This window comes from Gekko japonicus, unplaced genomic scaffold, assembly GCF_001447785.1.
Source record: "Gekko japonicus isolate JY-2015 unplaced genomic scaffold, Gekko_japonicus_V1.1 scaffold806, whole genome shotgun sequence".
NCBI classification, from domain to species: domain Eukaryota; kingdom Metazoa; phylum Chordata; class Lepidosauria; order Squamata; family Gekkonidae; genus Gekko; species Gekko japonicus.
Genome location: NW_015160234.1, coordinates 154,210 through 171,479, shown reverse-complemented (window position 1 = coordinate 171,479; position 17,270 = coordinate 154,210). Strand labels below are relative to the sequence as shown.

At 47.5% G+C, this 17,270-nt stretch overlaps 1 protein-coding gene across 1 annotated transcript in view; it reads right to left on the bottom strand.

The window, feature by feature from the left end:
• B3GAT2 (beta-1,3-glucuronyltransferase 2) overlaps positions 1 to 17,270 on the bottom strand; it is a 56,243-nt gene that overhangs the window by 35,190 nt on the left and 3,783 nt on the right. Inside the window, exon 2 of the mRNA XM_015412640.1 lies at positions 16,710 to 17,061. Within this exon, the coding sequence (XP_015268126.1) occupies positions 16,710 to 17,061 (352 nt within the window). The remainder of the gene's footprint in view (positions 1 to 16,709; positions 17,062 to 17,270) is intronic.

Below are 17,270 nucleotides of genomic sequence, written 5' to 3'. Positions count from 1 at the left end.
ATAAGCTCCAATATAATGTCTGTAACTTAAGTGATGTCTAGGTTTAAGATATTCATTAGAATTATCATGTCCTATTTTCTCCCAAAATTAACATTATAAATATATTTATGTTATTGTAAAGTTTGCCCCACCTATTCTGAAACAGCAAATTCAACTTGTGAGGATGTTTACAGATGCAAAGGCTGACACAGAACACTCAAATTGACAGTCACCATAGCAACCATTCAACAGCAATTCAGAAACTAATCATCAGTACAACAAACCAGCAACAATATTAATTTGGGAGAAAACGGTTGTGCCTTGTTTTCTGAACAGCTTCTTTTGCCATGGCTACCCAAAATATTTCCATCGTCCACAAGAACTATGAGCACGTTTGAAGTTTAGGATAGCTTTTCAATAGTGTAAAATGATAAATCTTCAAAACTGACCTCAAAATCCCCAAAGAATAATCTTTCCTGCTTGTACAATGCTTCATAATAATATTAATTGTATTCAGCAATGTCAGCATATTCTTATGAAACAACTATTTCCAATAAGAAAATATATAATCATTTAATTGTACTGTGGAGTTTTTTCTCAATGCAAATTTGAGGGGGAAATAATTAAAGCACCTGAACATTTGGAATTCATAATCTGATGCTGGCAGTTGGAATGTATAATTTTAAGGCCAAAATAGAGCTGGTTCCTTAGCAGATCTGCTGGCTTCCTACAATTTGAAACGCTTTACCCAGTTCTCTTTTTGTTGTCAAAGTGTGAGCTCATCCCCCAAAGAAGCTAGGACAACAATTCTATACTCCCTTTTTGTTGTCAAAATGTGAGCTCGTCCACCAAAGAAGCTAGGACAACAATTCTATACACACACACCCCAGTAGAAGAGTCCCCAACCTTTTTGAGCCTGTGGGCACCTTTGGAATTCTGTGAGAGGGTGGTGAGCACAACCACCAAATGGCTGCCAGGGGAGGCGGATTCATCCACCAAATGGCTGCCACAGGAGGCGAAGTCACATACAGAGGAAGTTCAAATGCAGGGGAGAAGAGGGGACGTTCCTGGGGGAGGTGGGACATCCCCAACGTGATGACACCACCTTGGGGACATCCCGTTCCAAGCCCCGCCCCCCAGGGAAAAATCGTCGGTAGCCACCCCTCTCCCAAACCTCCTGCAAAATTTAAAGGGCCCACCAACCAGGTGGAGGGCCCTTTAAATCTTGCAAGAGAGGAGGGAGGGGACTGCCGCCACCCGAACTCCGAGCAGCAATGTCACTTGGAATTCCTGTTGACTAACAGTTCTGGAACAGGAGGAGGAGATCAGCAGGACAAGCCCCTATGTTCACAGACCCTATTTTCTTACATTTCACTAGCAATTAAGAGCCTAAGTATCGTTTCAGTAATGTTATCTGAACTGTCCAGATAAAAACATTATTGTAGAATCGTAGAATCACAGAGCTGGAAAGGGCCATATAGGCCATATACTCCAACCCCCTGCTCAATGCAGGATCAACCTAGAGCATACCTGACAAGTGTTTGTCCAGCCGCTACTTAAAGACTGCCAAAGAGGGGGAGCGCACCACCTCCCCAGGCAGTTGATTCCACTGTTGCACAACTCTTACTGTAAAAGGGTTTTCCCTAATATCCAGCCCGTAACTTCCTGTCCTTAGTGTAAACTCAATACTGCGAGTCCTATCCCCTGCTGCCAACAGGAACAGCTCCCTGCCCTCCTCTAAGTGACAGCCCTTCAAATACTTCAAGAGAACAATCATGTCCCTCCTCAACGTCCTCTTCTCCAGAGTGAGCATTCCCAAGTCCCTCAGCCTTTCCTCATAGGGCTTGGTCTCCAGCCCCCTCCCCATCATCCTCATCGCTCTCCTCTGCATTCTCTCCACATCCTTTTTGAAGTGAGGCCTCCAGAACTACACACAATATTCCAGGTGTGGCCTGACCAATGCAGTGTACATCAGGACTATCACATTTTGTGATTTGGATGTTATGTCTCTGCTGAACAAATTTAGAGTCCTGTGGCATCTTTAAGACCAACAAAGGTTTATTCAAGGTATAAGCTTTCGTGTGCATGCAAATACATGGGAATGGAAGCTAAATCTAGACATGTATTTGACAAAGTGTGCATGCACACAAAAGTTCATACCTTGAATAAAACTTTGTTGGTCTTAAAGGTGCCACTGGACTCTAAATTTGTTCTACTGCTTCAGATCAACATGGCTGACCACCTGGAAATGTCTCTGCTAATACACCCCAAGATTGCATTAGCCTTTTATGTTGCTGCATCACACTGACGGCTCATATTTAACTTACAGTCAACCCGTGCCCCAAGGTCTTGTTCACACATACTGCTACCCAGAAGTGTATCCCCCATTCAGTATGTATGTTCCTCATTTTTATTACCCAGATGTAGAACTCAGTACTTATCCTTGTTAAATTGCATCTTTGCACCTGCCCACTTTTCCAGTGTGTTCAGATCTTGTTGAATTCTCTCTTTCACTGCTCCTCCCAATTTTCTGTCATCTGCAAATTTAATGAGTAGCCCCTCCACACTCTCATCCAGATTTATAAAAGTATTGAACATATTGAAATATATTGAAAATATTGAAAAATATTGCCCACTTTTCCAGTGTGTTCAGATCTTGTTGAATTCTATCTCTGTCTTTTGCTGCTCCTCTCAATTTACTGTCATCTGCAAATTTAATGGGTAGCCCCTCCACACCCTCATCCAGATCATTTATAAAAATATTGAAAAGTACTGGGCCCAGAACCGAGCCCTGGGGCACGCCACTGGACACCTTCCTCCAGTCAGATGAAATGCCATTGACAACTACTCTTTGAGTGCAGTTCTCCAACCAGTTCCCTATCCACCTAACTATCCTAGAGTCCAGTCCACAGTCCTTTAGTTTACCCATCAGAACATCATGGGGAACCCTATCAAAAGCTTTACTGAAATCCAGGTAAACAACATCAACAGCATTCCCTCAACCCAGTAAGCTTGTCACTTGATCAAAGAAGGAAATGAGGTTGGTCTGGAAGGACCTGTTGGGGACAAATGTGTGATGACTTCCCCAAATCACCAAGTTGTCCTTTAGATGCTTGCAAATTGATCCCTTTAAAATCTGCTCCAGTATCTTCCCTGGGAAAGAGGTCAGACTGACTGGCCTGCAGTTTCCTGGGTCATCTCTCCCCTCTTTTTTGAAAATTGGGATAACCTCCAGTCTTGTGGCATGTCTCCCATCCTCCAAGGGGTCTGGAAGATAATGGACAAAGGTTCTGCAAGCTCTCTAGAAAGTTCTTTAAAGACTCTTGTGTTGTGTCCCCAGACTGCCACCAGGGGTCTGCTTCCTAAGTCTCCAGCTTGGTTCCTAACACAATAGGGGCCAAGGATCCTAGGCCACCTTTAGTCCTCCAATAGGTCCTTTGGTCGGAGATTCAAACCCTCCAATAGGACTGTGGGTATGTCTGGAGTGGGCGTATCTAGTTGGCTCTTTCAGGGCCATTTGTGACTTTTTGTGTGAACTACAATAAACGTGGCTTGTTTAGCATGTCATAGTCCGTCTCTCCATGCATAGAACCCAGTAATTTTCGTTGGTGACGAGGATGGGATCCCGCTGAGCAAGCCTGACTGCTAGGCACCCACAAAAGACAACGCACAGCCACTGCCACTGCCACTCCCGACGATGAGCAACGAAAGCAAGCAAGCCGCTTCCCCGCCTCAACCGTGCAGTATGATGGCTGGTTCCCCCATTCGATCCAGCCCGTCCACATCAATGGGGGACACAGTCACAGGCCTCAAGTCTGTCCTGATCTTTTACCAGGTCACGGATGAGGCCAGGAAGAAGGGCCTCCTCATCAGCTCATGCAGTCCTGCAATCGTAGATCTGGCTCAACACCTCCTGTCCCCAGTGACCCTGGAAGAGGCACCGTTCAAGCAGATTGTGACAGAGCTGCAAAATCACTTCGTCCCATGACCGTTGGAGATGTCGTGCCACGTGGCTTTCCACCTCAGGAACCAACAGGGCCGGGAGTCCGCCGCCGATTTCCTGGCGGAGCTTTGCCGCCTCGCCTCCGAGTGTGAGTTCAGGACGCACCTAGACATGGCTCTCAGGGACCACTTCATCTGTGGCCTTCGAGAGGAAAAGCTCAGGAGACGGATCATGGAGATGGAAAAATGTACTCTCTCTTCCGCCTTCTCCATGGCCACAGCATGGGAAAGATCGTATCCATTGGCTGCTGGCCCCTCAGCCAGTCATCGGTCCACCGCCACGCATCAAGCGGGTACTGGCATCAGTGACAACGATAGCAAGGAGGTCTACCGGACCCAGCAACAACCACGATGAAAGAGGACTGGGTTAGCCCTGCGCTTTACCCGGGGTGAGGATTCCGCCAGACCAGAGTGCGCCAGCTGTGGAGACCAACATGACTATAAGACATGTCAGTTCAGGGACGCCACGTGCCAGAACTGCGGGCGCTCCGGCCACATCCCATGGGCTTGCCGGTCCAAGGGGGCCCAAGCCCCAAACACATAGCTGCCCCAGCACCGCCAGGCCACCGCTCACTACGAGGCTGATACATCCCCGGATGAGCTGTACCTCCTCATGAGTCAACCTCCCCTCCAGGTACTACGCCTCCCCAGTCAGATGGCAGCCCCAAAATTCCAGGTCCGGGTTAAGATTGAGGGTTCCCCTTACTCCATGGAGTTAGACTCCGGGTCTGTAGCGTCCATCATCTCGGTAGAGATGCTCAAAAGACTGTGTCCCAATGGGGGCCCCCGCCTGCGGCCATCCCCCATAAACTTGGTGAACTTTCAGTGAAACCAAGTCCCGATACGGGGAGTGGGGGCTTTCAGGGTGCAGTACCAGGGTTTCGATAGCTACCTGGACTTGATTGTTGTTGAAGAGAACCTGGTCTGTCTCCTGGAGCGGGCGTGGTTCATGCCTTTGGGGATCATGATCGAGGAAATTAAGCAATGCGCCCCACAGGACTCTTTGGGGAGTTCCTGGCCATCTTTGATGGGGCCCTTGGAAGTTACACGGGACCCCCAGTTTCTTTACAACTTGACCCAAAGGTGGTGTCAGGTAGCCCTGTCATGGTGTTGGAATGTGAGGAGGGATTTTATCCCTCCCATTCTCAGCACTTCTCTGCCTAACGCTCCTGCTATCTGCACATTGGCCTTGAAGATGCTTTGCTTTGCTGTAATTCCCTAGGCCTGGGAACTGTAACTGCTTTGGGCACAAAAATGCTTGCTTGCTGGCAGGGCCCGTGCATGCGAGAAAACTTCATTGGCATCGCAGATGGGGGTATGGTTTGAATATGCTATAAGTTAGTAGCCATCTCATTATAGGGCATTCTTAACACAGGCTGTTTACATGTACTTTAGTTCTGCGTGACCATAATAAACACTTATCTTCTGAAGAAGCCTGGGTGTGTGGATTACCTGCCTAAAGTTCCTGACAGGTGGCCCCCATCCACATGCGATTCGAAGTGCCCCATTTGCCCTGCGCCCAAAAATCGACGCAGAGCTGGACCACCTGGTGGCGCAAAGGGTCCTAGAACCTGGCCTCATTGAAACCTCATTGAAACCTGGCCTCATCACCCCCATAAAACCTAACGGCGATGTCAACATCTACGCAGACTACAAGTGCACCCTGAACAACACGCTACAGGACCATGTGTACCTGGTCCCGGTCGTAAGCCATGTGTTAGCCACCTTGACGGGGGCTAAGATCTTTGGCAAGCTGGCTCTCGCACAGGCGTACCAGCAACTTCCGGTAGATGAAGCCACTGAGGCCGCCCAAACCATAGCCACGTACCGGGAAGCGTTCAAGGTGAAACGGTTGTAGTTCGGGGTGAGCGTGGCTCTGGGTATATTCTAGCACCTAATGGACTCTCTTTTAAAAGAGATCCCTGGAGTGACATCGTTCTTCGACGACATCTTGATTGCCGCAGCGACTCTAAAGGAATTTGCCACCTGCCTCCGCACGGTTCTCCGCCGTTTCAATGGGGCCAGGCTCTGAGTAAAGCAGGAGAAGTGCCAACTAGGGGTCCCCGCGGTTGATTTCTTGGGGTTCCGGGTCGACACGGAAGCCCTCCATCCACCGAGGGACAAGGTCAAAGCCATCGTCAAGGCCCCTACACCCAAGTCTGAGGCGGAACTTCAGGTATTACTTTGCCTTCTGAATTTCTACCACGCCTTCTTCCCCGCCAAGGTGGTTGCGGAGCCGCTGCACAACTTATTGGACAAAAAAGTGCCATGGTTCTTGAGCCCCCAGGAGGCCGCGGCGTTATGGGGGGGTCAAAGCACTCTTGATTTCCAACGCCGTGCTTGTGCATTTCGATGAATCCCTGCCGGTGATTCTGGCCTGCGTTGCATCCCCTTACAGCGTGGGTACCATGCTGGGTCACCAACTTCCTGATGTCTGCAAGGTTCCCGTGGCCTATTACCAAGACCTTGTTGGCCGCAGAGCGGAACTATGCACAGATCGATTGGGAAGGCCTGGCGATCATGGCAGGTGTCAAGAAGTTTCACGACTTCCAACAAGATGAACTAAAAAGCGGATCTGAGGGGGGAGTGGAAGCAAAAACGCTGAAATCTGTTTGGAGAGACTTACCAGGGCGTGGATGAGCGTATGAGCGCATATTCAGAGACTTTAGTAAATTTTCGGAAAATAAACAATCCATAAAGATGGCAGGGAAGGGGACTGAGAAAGAGAATCTTTTAAAAGCTAAAGTAGCTGGGAGCCCTTGTCCGGAAGAAACCACCGAGTTGGCTAAAACGTTGGCAGAATCCCTGCGCCCCCTGCTGGACCAGATGACTAATCTCAAGGAACAGTTGTCAATGATGAACCAATGCATCACCACTCAGCAGCTTCAATTGAATGAGACTCTTAAAATTACGGAGCAAACAGCTGGGAAAGTGAAAGAAGTTGACGCCAGAACTCAAAAGGTGAAGAAAAAGGTGCAAAAACTGGAAAAGAAGCAAGTCTCTATGGAAGAACAACTTTTACAGCTACAAATGGAAAAGGCAAACCTGGTCCTTCGTTTCCAAGGTGTCTCAGAATCCAAAGGCGAGAATCTGAAGCAAATGATGAGCGAAGCACTAGCCCCAGTGACAGATTTAAAGGCGGAATATCTTATGAGCGAGATGGATGTAGCCTACAGGTCTTATTCCGTCTATATAAAGAATAATACTCTGCCTGGGGAAATAGTAATGAGATTCTCGAAGAGGCACGTGAGGGATTCCATCCTGAGAGCGACTGCGGTGTCACCCTTGAAAATTGGGAACAATACTATAAGGATCTTGAAAGATATCCCATTTGAAATAAGACAAAGGAGAAATAAATAAAAAGATTTAATTCTTTTTCTTCAAACAAATGCAATTGTCTACAGGTGGTTAATTACAGAGGGTGTAACCTTCAAAATTCGGGACAAAAAAGAAAAGATTGACTCTGTTTCCAAAGCACAGGAGTTCTTGAGAATCCAGTTGGGTGAGCCAGAGGATGTGGATAAAGAGAAGGACAGCAAGTCCACTGACGAGTTGGACTCAGGGTCTTCCAGAGAGGACTCTTTTTCTGAAAAAGGGGCGGTTGCCCCTAAAAGTCCACACAAACTGAGGAAAAGACAAGATAAGAAAAAATGAAGGCTGAAGGACTCTGAATTGTGCCTTTGAAAGTATAGCTTTTAATAATGAGATGCTCTGGGGTTTCTAACAGTTAAATCTAAGATTTAAAAGATATTTTAGCATGTCTGACTAAGTTCAAAAGATATTAGCGATTTATGGGAAAAAATTATATTCAAGTTGTTTTAATTATCTCCTACTCTTGGGGTTTTAGATAGTAGTGGTTATCTTTTCTTTCTCCCTAATTGTAGTTCCCCTCCCTTATTTTCTTTGTAGTTTGTAGTCTAATTAAAAAATGCAATAAAAAAATCCCCTCCGGGGGGCCAAAAAAAAAAGTTTCACGACTTCTTGTACGCCCACCCCTTCACCATTGTGACAGACCACCAGCCGCTTCTCGGGCTCTTTGTGGCTGACAAACAGACTCCCCAGGTACTTTCCCCGCTGGTCCTCCGCTGGTCCCTCTTTCTGATGAGTTACAACTATCGCCTGGAACACCACCTGGGGAAAGCAATGGGACATGCAGATGCCCACAGCCGGCTGCCGCTCCGTTCAGTTGACGCCAACCCGGCTCCCGCCCATCGGGTACTCCTACTGCAAGCCGCTGATGTTGCCAGGCGCTCGGCCTGAGACCCTGTAATTTCCTGGGTTTTGGGCTAGGTGGTGAGGGGGTGGCCCGTGGCCGCCGCAGATCCAGAATTCACAGCCTTCACTACCTGCAAGAATGAACTCTTGGCCTACAAAGGGTGCCTACTGTGGAGGGATAGAGTCAACATCCCGAACACCCTACGACACCGCATCCTCACCGCACTACATGAGGCCTAGCCGGGCATAGTCCAGATGAAGGCCCTGGCCCGGAGCTATGTATGGTGGCCAGGGATTGACGTGAAGATTGAGTCCTGGGTGCAGAGATGTCAGGCATGCCAGGCGGTCTGCCCGAATCCACCGAGTGCACCCACTCAGACCTGGGAGTCCACCCACAAACCGTGGTCCCGGCTACACATAGATTTCGAAAGCCCTTTCCAAGAAAGACTGCTATTCTTAGTCACCATGGACTCATACTCCAAATGGTTGGAGAGTAGCCCCGTCACCACCATGTCCTCAAAGGCCATCATCCGCACACTGCGCTGTGCGACCCATGGGTTGCCGGACACGATAGTCTCAAACAACGGAACGGCTTTTACTTCGGAGGAGTTCCAAGAGTTAGTCCGGAGGAACTTAATTCGGCATGTGAGGTCTGCACCCTTCCACCCTGCAACCAACGGACAGGCGAAGCGGATGGTGCAGACAGCAAAAGAAGCCCTCAGCTGGATCTCGGACAGGGACTGGGAGTTGCGACTAGCCGGTTTCCTTTTAACCCAGCAGGCCACTCCAAACCCCATCAATGGTCGTTGCCCCGCCGAACTCCTAATGGGTTGGCGGCACACCATCCTGTTGGACCGGCTGCATCCAGACAGGACGCCCGAGTCACGAAGGCTGTCAAAACAGAGGGAAGCTCCCAGGAGGTTCTTCCCAGAAGACCCCATCTTCATCTGGAACTTCGGGAAAGGACTCCCGTGGCTGGCAGGCCGGGTCATCTGGCCCACAGGTCTCATACGAAGTATCCACGGAGGACAGTCAGCTCCTAAAGAAACACATGGACCAGTTAAGGCGGCACCACCTCCCGAGAGAGGAGGAGGCCCCACTGAGGCCAGAGGGGCCCGACAGCAACATCCCCGAAGTAAGAGTCAGGGAAAGACCACCCACTCCTGTCGAGGCCTCACAGGACGAGGCACCAACCTCGGTGACTATGTGTAACTTAGTAGTATGTAGTTTTGTAGTAATTGGTGGAGTGTAGAGTGGTAATGATGATTTAGTAAAGGTGAAATGGGGTTAATTATTTTTATTGGGGTTATATTTTGCACTTAGGATAGAGTTTAAGTTAGGTATAAGGATTTAAAAGTGTTTTTTAATAAAATTGTATTTTATAGATTTAAGCAGAGTTTAATTTGTGGAAAAAAGATTGATCTTCTGTGTTGTAGTAAGTAAGGGACCTTAATAAGGTGTATATATAAAAGCTAATTTCCAAAACTTTTAAGTAAAATCTGGTCATCCTATAACTAATGAATTAATGTGGGTGTAATTAGGTGTATTGTGATAATTTGTGATAATAATTTGTAGTCATAATTTGATTTTTAAGAATTAATTGTGTCTTTATTGCATATTTATAGTTAGTTGATTGAGATAAATGTTTAAATGGTAAAGAAGAAATATCAATGGAATATTAAAGGAATTTCAATAGAAATTAGGATAGTGAATAATTTAAATAATAAGTGTCAGGTAAGGGGATAATTAATTGTCTAAGTTTCTTGTTTTTGGCTCCGTGCTAGATAATCTGAAAAATTTATCAGATATAATACGGAAGTAAAAAGGTATGAAATGCGCGATTTGAAACTTTAGTTAATCTCTTAAAGATAATATTATTCCAATAATCTGCCAACAACTGTACGACTTTGTAGATGTGCCTACAAATATATATATATATATGTATTCCTTTTTTTGTTTTATTTTGTTTGGAAAATTAATAGATTATAAAAAAGCAGTAACGCCTTGGAGACCCTGCCAGCCCTGCTTCCACAGTCGCTTCTAATACTCCTCCCCCCTCCTACACTGGACAGGTAGCTGCCTGTCAGGTGTAGGAGAAGAGCTGGGATGCTTACAGCCGTCGGGGAGGTTTGCTCAGCAGGATGTTGTGTCCGCTGGCCGCCACCAGGGGCCAGCGAGTACCCAGGGCTTGACCCTGGGTGGACAATGGGAACTGGTCTCTTGGTCTCTCCAACAGGGAGCCAATAGAAACGGGGAGGGAAGTTTGAACCTCCCAATGGGATCCAGGGGTGTCCCCTGGATATGTATATAGTTGGCCTCCTGGCCGTTTGTCTTTGTCTTAGTTGTGTAAGAGTCAAGCGTACACCATGTTATGGGAGCTGAGTGGGCCTAGCCACGCGGTCAACCCACTACACAATAACAAGTAAGGAGGCCATCACTTTTGTGGAAGGTAGCAGGAGTGGACTTAACAGACGACTGCTTCTCAAATGGACCGCTCTATGTGGCCTGCTCCAGAGTGAGCTCACCAAGCAGCCTGGTGACCCTAGCAACTATGCGCAGAACCACCAATGTGGTCTAGAGAGAGGTCCTTCGGTAGAGAGAGAAAAAGAATGTATGTCTCACTTCATTTCTTACACTACAATCTTCTCCATTAGAATTCCTACAACAAATATCATATTTCAGACTTCACATCATCAGTATCATAACTGGATTTACGGAACTTAAATACCATAGCGAAGCACGGGTATCAGGCTAGTTTAATGTATATATAAAAACTTTCTATCCCATATGACTATCGATGGAAGCAAAAGAGCCAGCATGCTCAGAAGGCCAGACCAAGGCCTAGGGAGATCCACTCCAGATGCTCACGTTGCCACAGAAGCTCACTGGGTGATCTTGGACCAGTCACACTTTGTGTGCCTAACCTAACCCACCTCACAGGGTGGTAGTTGCAAGGATAAAACAGAGCAGTGGAGAACGGTGTGGTGAGCTGCTCTGGACCCCCACCGTGGAGAAAAGCAAGGTATACATTTCAGAATAAGTAATAAAGCCTCAGGACAAAAGAAAGTTTCTGCAGACCACGTTGACAGTTGGAGGTAGCTGGATAAAGTTATATAATGCTTTAAACAGAACAAACAAAAGCTCTGATTAATAATGTAGACAAAGCCAGATTATGCCAAACTGCTGATTTGCTTATTATGTCAGGCATAAAATTTTTGTTGTTCAGTCGCACAGTCGAGTCCGACTCTTCGCGACCCCATGGACCAGATCACGCCAGGCCTTCCTGTCTTCCGCCGTCCTCTGAAGTTTGCTCAATTTTATGTTCGTTGCATCGATGACACTGTCTAACCATCTCATCCTTTGCCGTCCCCGTCTTCTTTGACCTTCAATCTTTTCCAGCATCAGGGTCTTCTCCAGTGAGTGCTCCCTTCTCATTTGGTGGCCAAAGTATTTGAGCTTCAGTTTCATTATCTGGTCTTCCAGGGAACAGTCAGGGTTGATTTCTTTTAGGATTGACTTATTTGATCTTCTTGCAGTCCAAGGGACTCTCAAGAGTCTTCTCCAGCACCATAGTTCAAAAGAATCTATTCTTCGGCGCTCGGCCTTCCTTATAGTCCAACTCTCGCAGATGAGCACCGCCCCCTAGATTTGATTCAACTAGCTTTCGAGCAAGGAAAACCTTTACTTTTACCCTTACTGTTAGACCCATATAATCTCCACACTTTAAATGGTTCTTAAATCAGAGCTCCTCTTGGCTTGAGGAACCAGCAGTGAGAATTGCTACTGGGAGATGGGGGGGGAGGAACTAAGCATCCATTTCCTCTTGCATGCCATTAATCCAGTTTCATGAAAGAAATTATGGCACACATGATACACTCAGAGGTCAGAGGTCTTTTCACATGGGGCCAAAAAGCAGTACAGCTTCTGTAAATTGATCCCAATCAGGAGGTGGGGGCGGGAAGGGAGATATAACAGAGTGTCAAATCAGAAATCTTTATTTCCCAGGGTTTCACTTATAGTTTCTGATCAATGGATGAGTGAAAACAACACAGCACCTCTCTCTCCAATTCTTTTATACCAAGAACATAAAATGCGCTTGAGACATTCTCAAAGAATTGCAGAAGTGTTGTGGTTTTTTTAAGGTGCCAAATCAATATAGAGAAAGAGATTATCTGTTCTCTTATACCTTCTTATGGCCCCAGTCACACGGGCAGGAAACTGCGGTGGGGAAGCGTGGCAGTTTGCCCCGGGGCAAACTAACGCGCAGTAAAGTGATCAGACCTCCTGTGGGGGTACTGTGGAGGTACCGTGGATGTTCCGTGGGAACGGAGAGGTGCTGATCGCAGGACAATCCCGCGCGCAAAAAAGAAGCGCGTGGTGCGGCAAACTAGTTGTGGTTTTTTTGTGTACACCATGACTGCGCATGCTCCGTTGGGAGACTTGGGGGGAAAAAACCCTTTTTCGCAAGGGGACATGGGCGGGCGCCGGATGCCTCTGGAAACGCGATCAGACGCCTGCCCTTGCCCCGCAGTTTCCGGAAACTAGTACCTCCGAGGTACTAGTTTTTTGCTGCGTGTTTTCGGCGGGAAGCCTCGGATGAGCCACGGAAGGGCTACGCTTCCCAGATGTGCCGGTGAGATCGCACCGGGAAACTCCGCCTGTCTTCCGTCGCTCTAGCGTGGCTAATGCTCCGTGTGACCGCAGCCTCTGAAAAACATACCCGCCCCTTCCTCAGAGAAATTCCATCCATCAATAGTAGAGCTGGAAACCAATTGCCTCCTGAGGTTGGAGACTACCCTCCTTGGCAAATATGCCAAGCTTCCCAGGGTGTTGTTTGATGGAAACAGGTACCTATTCAAAGCAAACTATTCTCTTCCCACACTGCAGGACAGCTTAGGCACAGAACCGTGTCTGCATGTGTGAAAGAGAGACAGCAGCTCTACATCAATTGCTTATCTTTAACATTTTAAGTTTAACCCTGCAATCTGCATTCTGAATAGGCTCTCATTTGTACTGAATTTTTAATTAAGAGCCAGGTTTGTTGTTGTTTTTTTAAGGAGTAATAACCAACAAACCACTACACCCAATCTGGGTGCATCTTTGCACTTGAAGTTACTCGGCCATGACCTCAACTGCCACATTCTGACTATATTGCTCTTGCAGAAGTTAATTTTTTTCCTCTCTCCTGAGTAGAGATGTAAAATTTCCGGAAATTTTAAAGCTCGTGAAAAAACCCGGTTTTTCCACCGGAAAAGAACGGAAAATTTGGGGAAAATTGAAAAAAATGCTACATTAGCACTTCTTTTTTCTTTTCGAGATTGAAAGTCATTCTGTTAACTTTAGGAACATAAAATATGACTATGGACATTTTTACTTGGCATGAAATTATCACAACTAGCATATTAAAAATATAGTATATTCAAACAATTATTACAAACAGAATACCCACCCACTTGCAAAAACAAAACTGAAACCTTTTTCTTTTCTTGTGACAATAGCATCTCCTAAAGGAAGAAATGCATCTTGTTCTTGCATTGGAGAGTTCAGTTTGTAACCTAGGTCTTGCTTGTCCTCAGTGCACAGAAATTAGATCAATCTGATACCATATATATATTTTTAGAAATGATTTGGAAAATATTTGAACACCGTGTCTTAAAATATTTTATTCATCATGTTAAAATAAAACATTCCATAATCAATTTTTTCTTTTCTCAATTTTTCAGAAAAAAACAAAAAAAGCTTTAGGAAAATACCCAGGTTTTTTCTGAATTTTTCCTGGCCTTCACATCTCTACTCCTGAGTAATTACTGCTTTTATTTATGCAAGTAATTTAGGCTTCTTAAAAAAAATGAATCCTATCTTTGACAGTTGTTTTTGTTTTACCTCAGCACCACTTCAGGGAATGGGGCAGCTTTTCAGCCTATCCCTTCCATTGAAGTAAAACTCCACCAGCTATCAGTCCACACAGAGTGCGCAGCTGAAATAATTACAACCAAGAAGATGAATGCCTGCGCTCTCCCGGCATTAAAGAGCTATGCGCAGTCTCCCACAGTTTAGCAGAAAATAAACCACAGCCACGGAACAACTGAAATCTCTTCTTTTCAATCACTTTCAATAAAAGTTTCAATGCATGAGGCTGCCACATAAGCAGAGGAAGCGAGGCTCTTCAGCTGAATGGTGGTATGGGGGAGGGGGGAGAAATCAACACCTGCCAGCAGCATATTGAAAGAGATCCAAACACATTTGAAATCTAAACACACATAAGCAGGGTTGAGCAGGCTTTCCAAAACAACTCTCTCTTCAGGGACTGGATGTGTTCCACATCTTTGCGCAGTGCCTCAGCTTTAATCTATTGATTCTTAATGCACCTGGCCTAGATGCAAAACAGAAAGGAATCTGTGGTAGGCAGCAACACAGGCGTTCACCTCTCTCTAGGGTCACCAAAGCATAAATGTTAATTCCACTGAATTCTGTGAAACCAGGGCATTCTCCTGTAGGGGAAGGGGAAGATTATAGCCTATTGAGCTGTGAGTGTTCTGGAAGAAAGGGAAATCCTTTATCACAGAGGGTGTTTGTCCCAATATGCAGCAAGCAAGCTAGCAGACATCCTTTACCTGAGTGGGTTACGGCTTATTTCAGTGTCTCTGCATAGCCTTCAAGGCCTCTGCACTTCCTTTCTTTTCCCTGACCAAAGTTACATTTTTATCCATTACTTATGTGCAAGATGCTCCTTTCACACTGCTTTATGTACACAAAATGCTCCATCCTGCCAGCAGGGAAGTAAAAAAGAAAACTGGCAAACCTCCTCTTGTTCCCTACCACCTCCTCTCCATGGATTTGCCAATAACTCCCACTGGAAAAGGGATAAACTTGTTTTTGCCCAAAAGCCTGCACAGTGTGTTGTTGTTGTTTTTTTGGAGGGGTGTATCGCATATCAGAGACACCTGACAGGGTGCTCAGTCACCAAAGAGTGGGCAGTTTTGAGAAAAGGAATTACAGCAAGGCTAAGGAAAAGAGCTCCTGATTTGTGGTAAGAGGACCCACACGCACACAGTAAACAGCTGAGAGAACCAGACTAGGATCCCTTTGATCTTTTCCATATAAGTAAACATCCTGTTCAATGTAGCCTTTAAAATGCGGAACACATTAGAGACTAACAAGATTTTCAGGGAACAAGTTTTCAAGCTCCCTTCCTCCAGCTCCCTTCGACTCTCGAAAGCTCATCTCCTGAAAATCTTCTTGGTCTATAAGGTGCCACCTGATGCAAATCTAACTGTTCTACTACAGACCAAGACAGCTACCCCCTGAAACCACAATTTTTAAAATGTGGGTTTACCACAACAACTTTTGGGAAGCCACTTTGAGATTACAGAGGATTCTTTTTTTAAACAACGGAAAAAACCCTCAACAGCTAAGGGGTGTGTCCCTGCATGCAGTAAGAGGAAGCGTTTCTGGAAGACAGAAACAAAGTGGTAACAGAACAACAGCTATTCCTCGGTAATGCATCACTGCATTTGAACTTTCAAGGTCTTTGCGGTGAAAAAACGGCGTTAATGGGAAGGCTGCACCTTGGCTTCCACACACCAGTTTGAGGTTGAATGAGGGCCAACCACTAACAGAGGCACTTAAAGGGAAGACAACCCCTTACACAGAACAAGTTGTTGTGGGACATAACTATAACTTGTACATGAATGAAAGACAATCCACTCTTTTTTGATGGCACACCTAGGGGGGGGGGGACCTTAGGCTCGCACCTAAGTAACAGTGAAGTATATAATTTCTCAAATAAGACACACAGTGCAATTGGAAGTCAATCTCTGGAAAACTTTCCTTCTAATTGTAAAAGTGCGGGAGAGGCAGGGCACTCTGCAGACCTTAAAACACATTTCCTTACTTACTGTTTCAAAGACCGAAAAGGTGGCACGAAAACAAATTTTAAGGCTAAAGGCTGGCTCAAAATCAAACCCTGCCGGCAAGAAAACAGGATAAATATATCCACACCACCTATTTGGCGAAACACTGGAAAGAACACTTGGCTTGGCAGCGCTGCGGGGCCTTGAGATGCATGCGGGGCAGGTCACGGATGAAATGCAAGCACAGTACGGAGTGGGCAAAGTTGCCGGCAGAGACGCGAGTCTGGCAGCCTCGCCGGCTGGAGGGCGACTCGGGGCGGTCGGTGGGCGCAGGCGTGTAGGTGGGGGAGAGCAAGCGGGACAGATCCTGGCCCGCCGCAAACACGTGCTTGCGCAGCAGGGCGAAAGGGCGTGCAGGCAAAGCTGGTGGCGGGAGAAAGGGATTGCGGCGACGCGGCATCTATAGGGGAAAAAACACTCCCGCGTCTCTGAGCGCGAGCAATGGCGACGGTCTCACACGCCCGGACGGCTTGTAAAGTCGGTCCCCTCAAGCCAAAGGGGGCCTTGTTTCTGGGAAGTTTGGCCTTGGCACTCTTTCAAAGCACTCGAGGGAGTTCGCTCTCCCGTCCTCGCTCCCCGCCCCCCACCTCCCCGCCCTACCTCCTGGAAGAGCTCCAGACTGTAGGTGTTGTCGTCGTCGGCGAAGAAGAGCACTCCGGGCTGCGGGGCTGGCAAGTGCTGGTGCCGCTGGCGGACCCAGGCGAGGCCGGCGTTGCGCTGCTCGGTGGCCCTGGGCAGTCCGGGCCGCTTGTAGCGGGGGGGCGTGGGCACGTGCAAGTGAGTGCAAGGCGGACCGGCGTCGGCGAGTCCCGCCACGAAGCGCCTGACCAGCTCGGTGCGCACGGCGGCGTCCTCCACCAGGACCCAGTGCAAACGCGCCACCTGCCGGAAAGTGTTGGCCAGCCGGGTCCCGCTGCCAGGCCCGCCGACCGGGGGGGCGCCGCCGCCGCCGCTGCAGCCCTCACAACAGCGGCAGGGGCAGCGGGAGCTTCGGCGGCTGCTGCTGCTGCTCCTGCCTCCTCCTCCGCCATGGAGATTCAGCCTCTGCTCCCCTCGCCATGGAGCGGGCGGCAGGGCGCACGGAGGAACGCCCGGCTTCCAGGCGCTGGGGAGCTCGGAGCAGCGCAGCCGGAGCGGCACCAAGCGAGGAGGGGAGGGGAA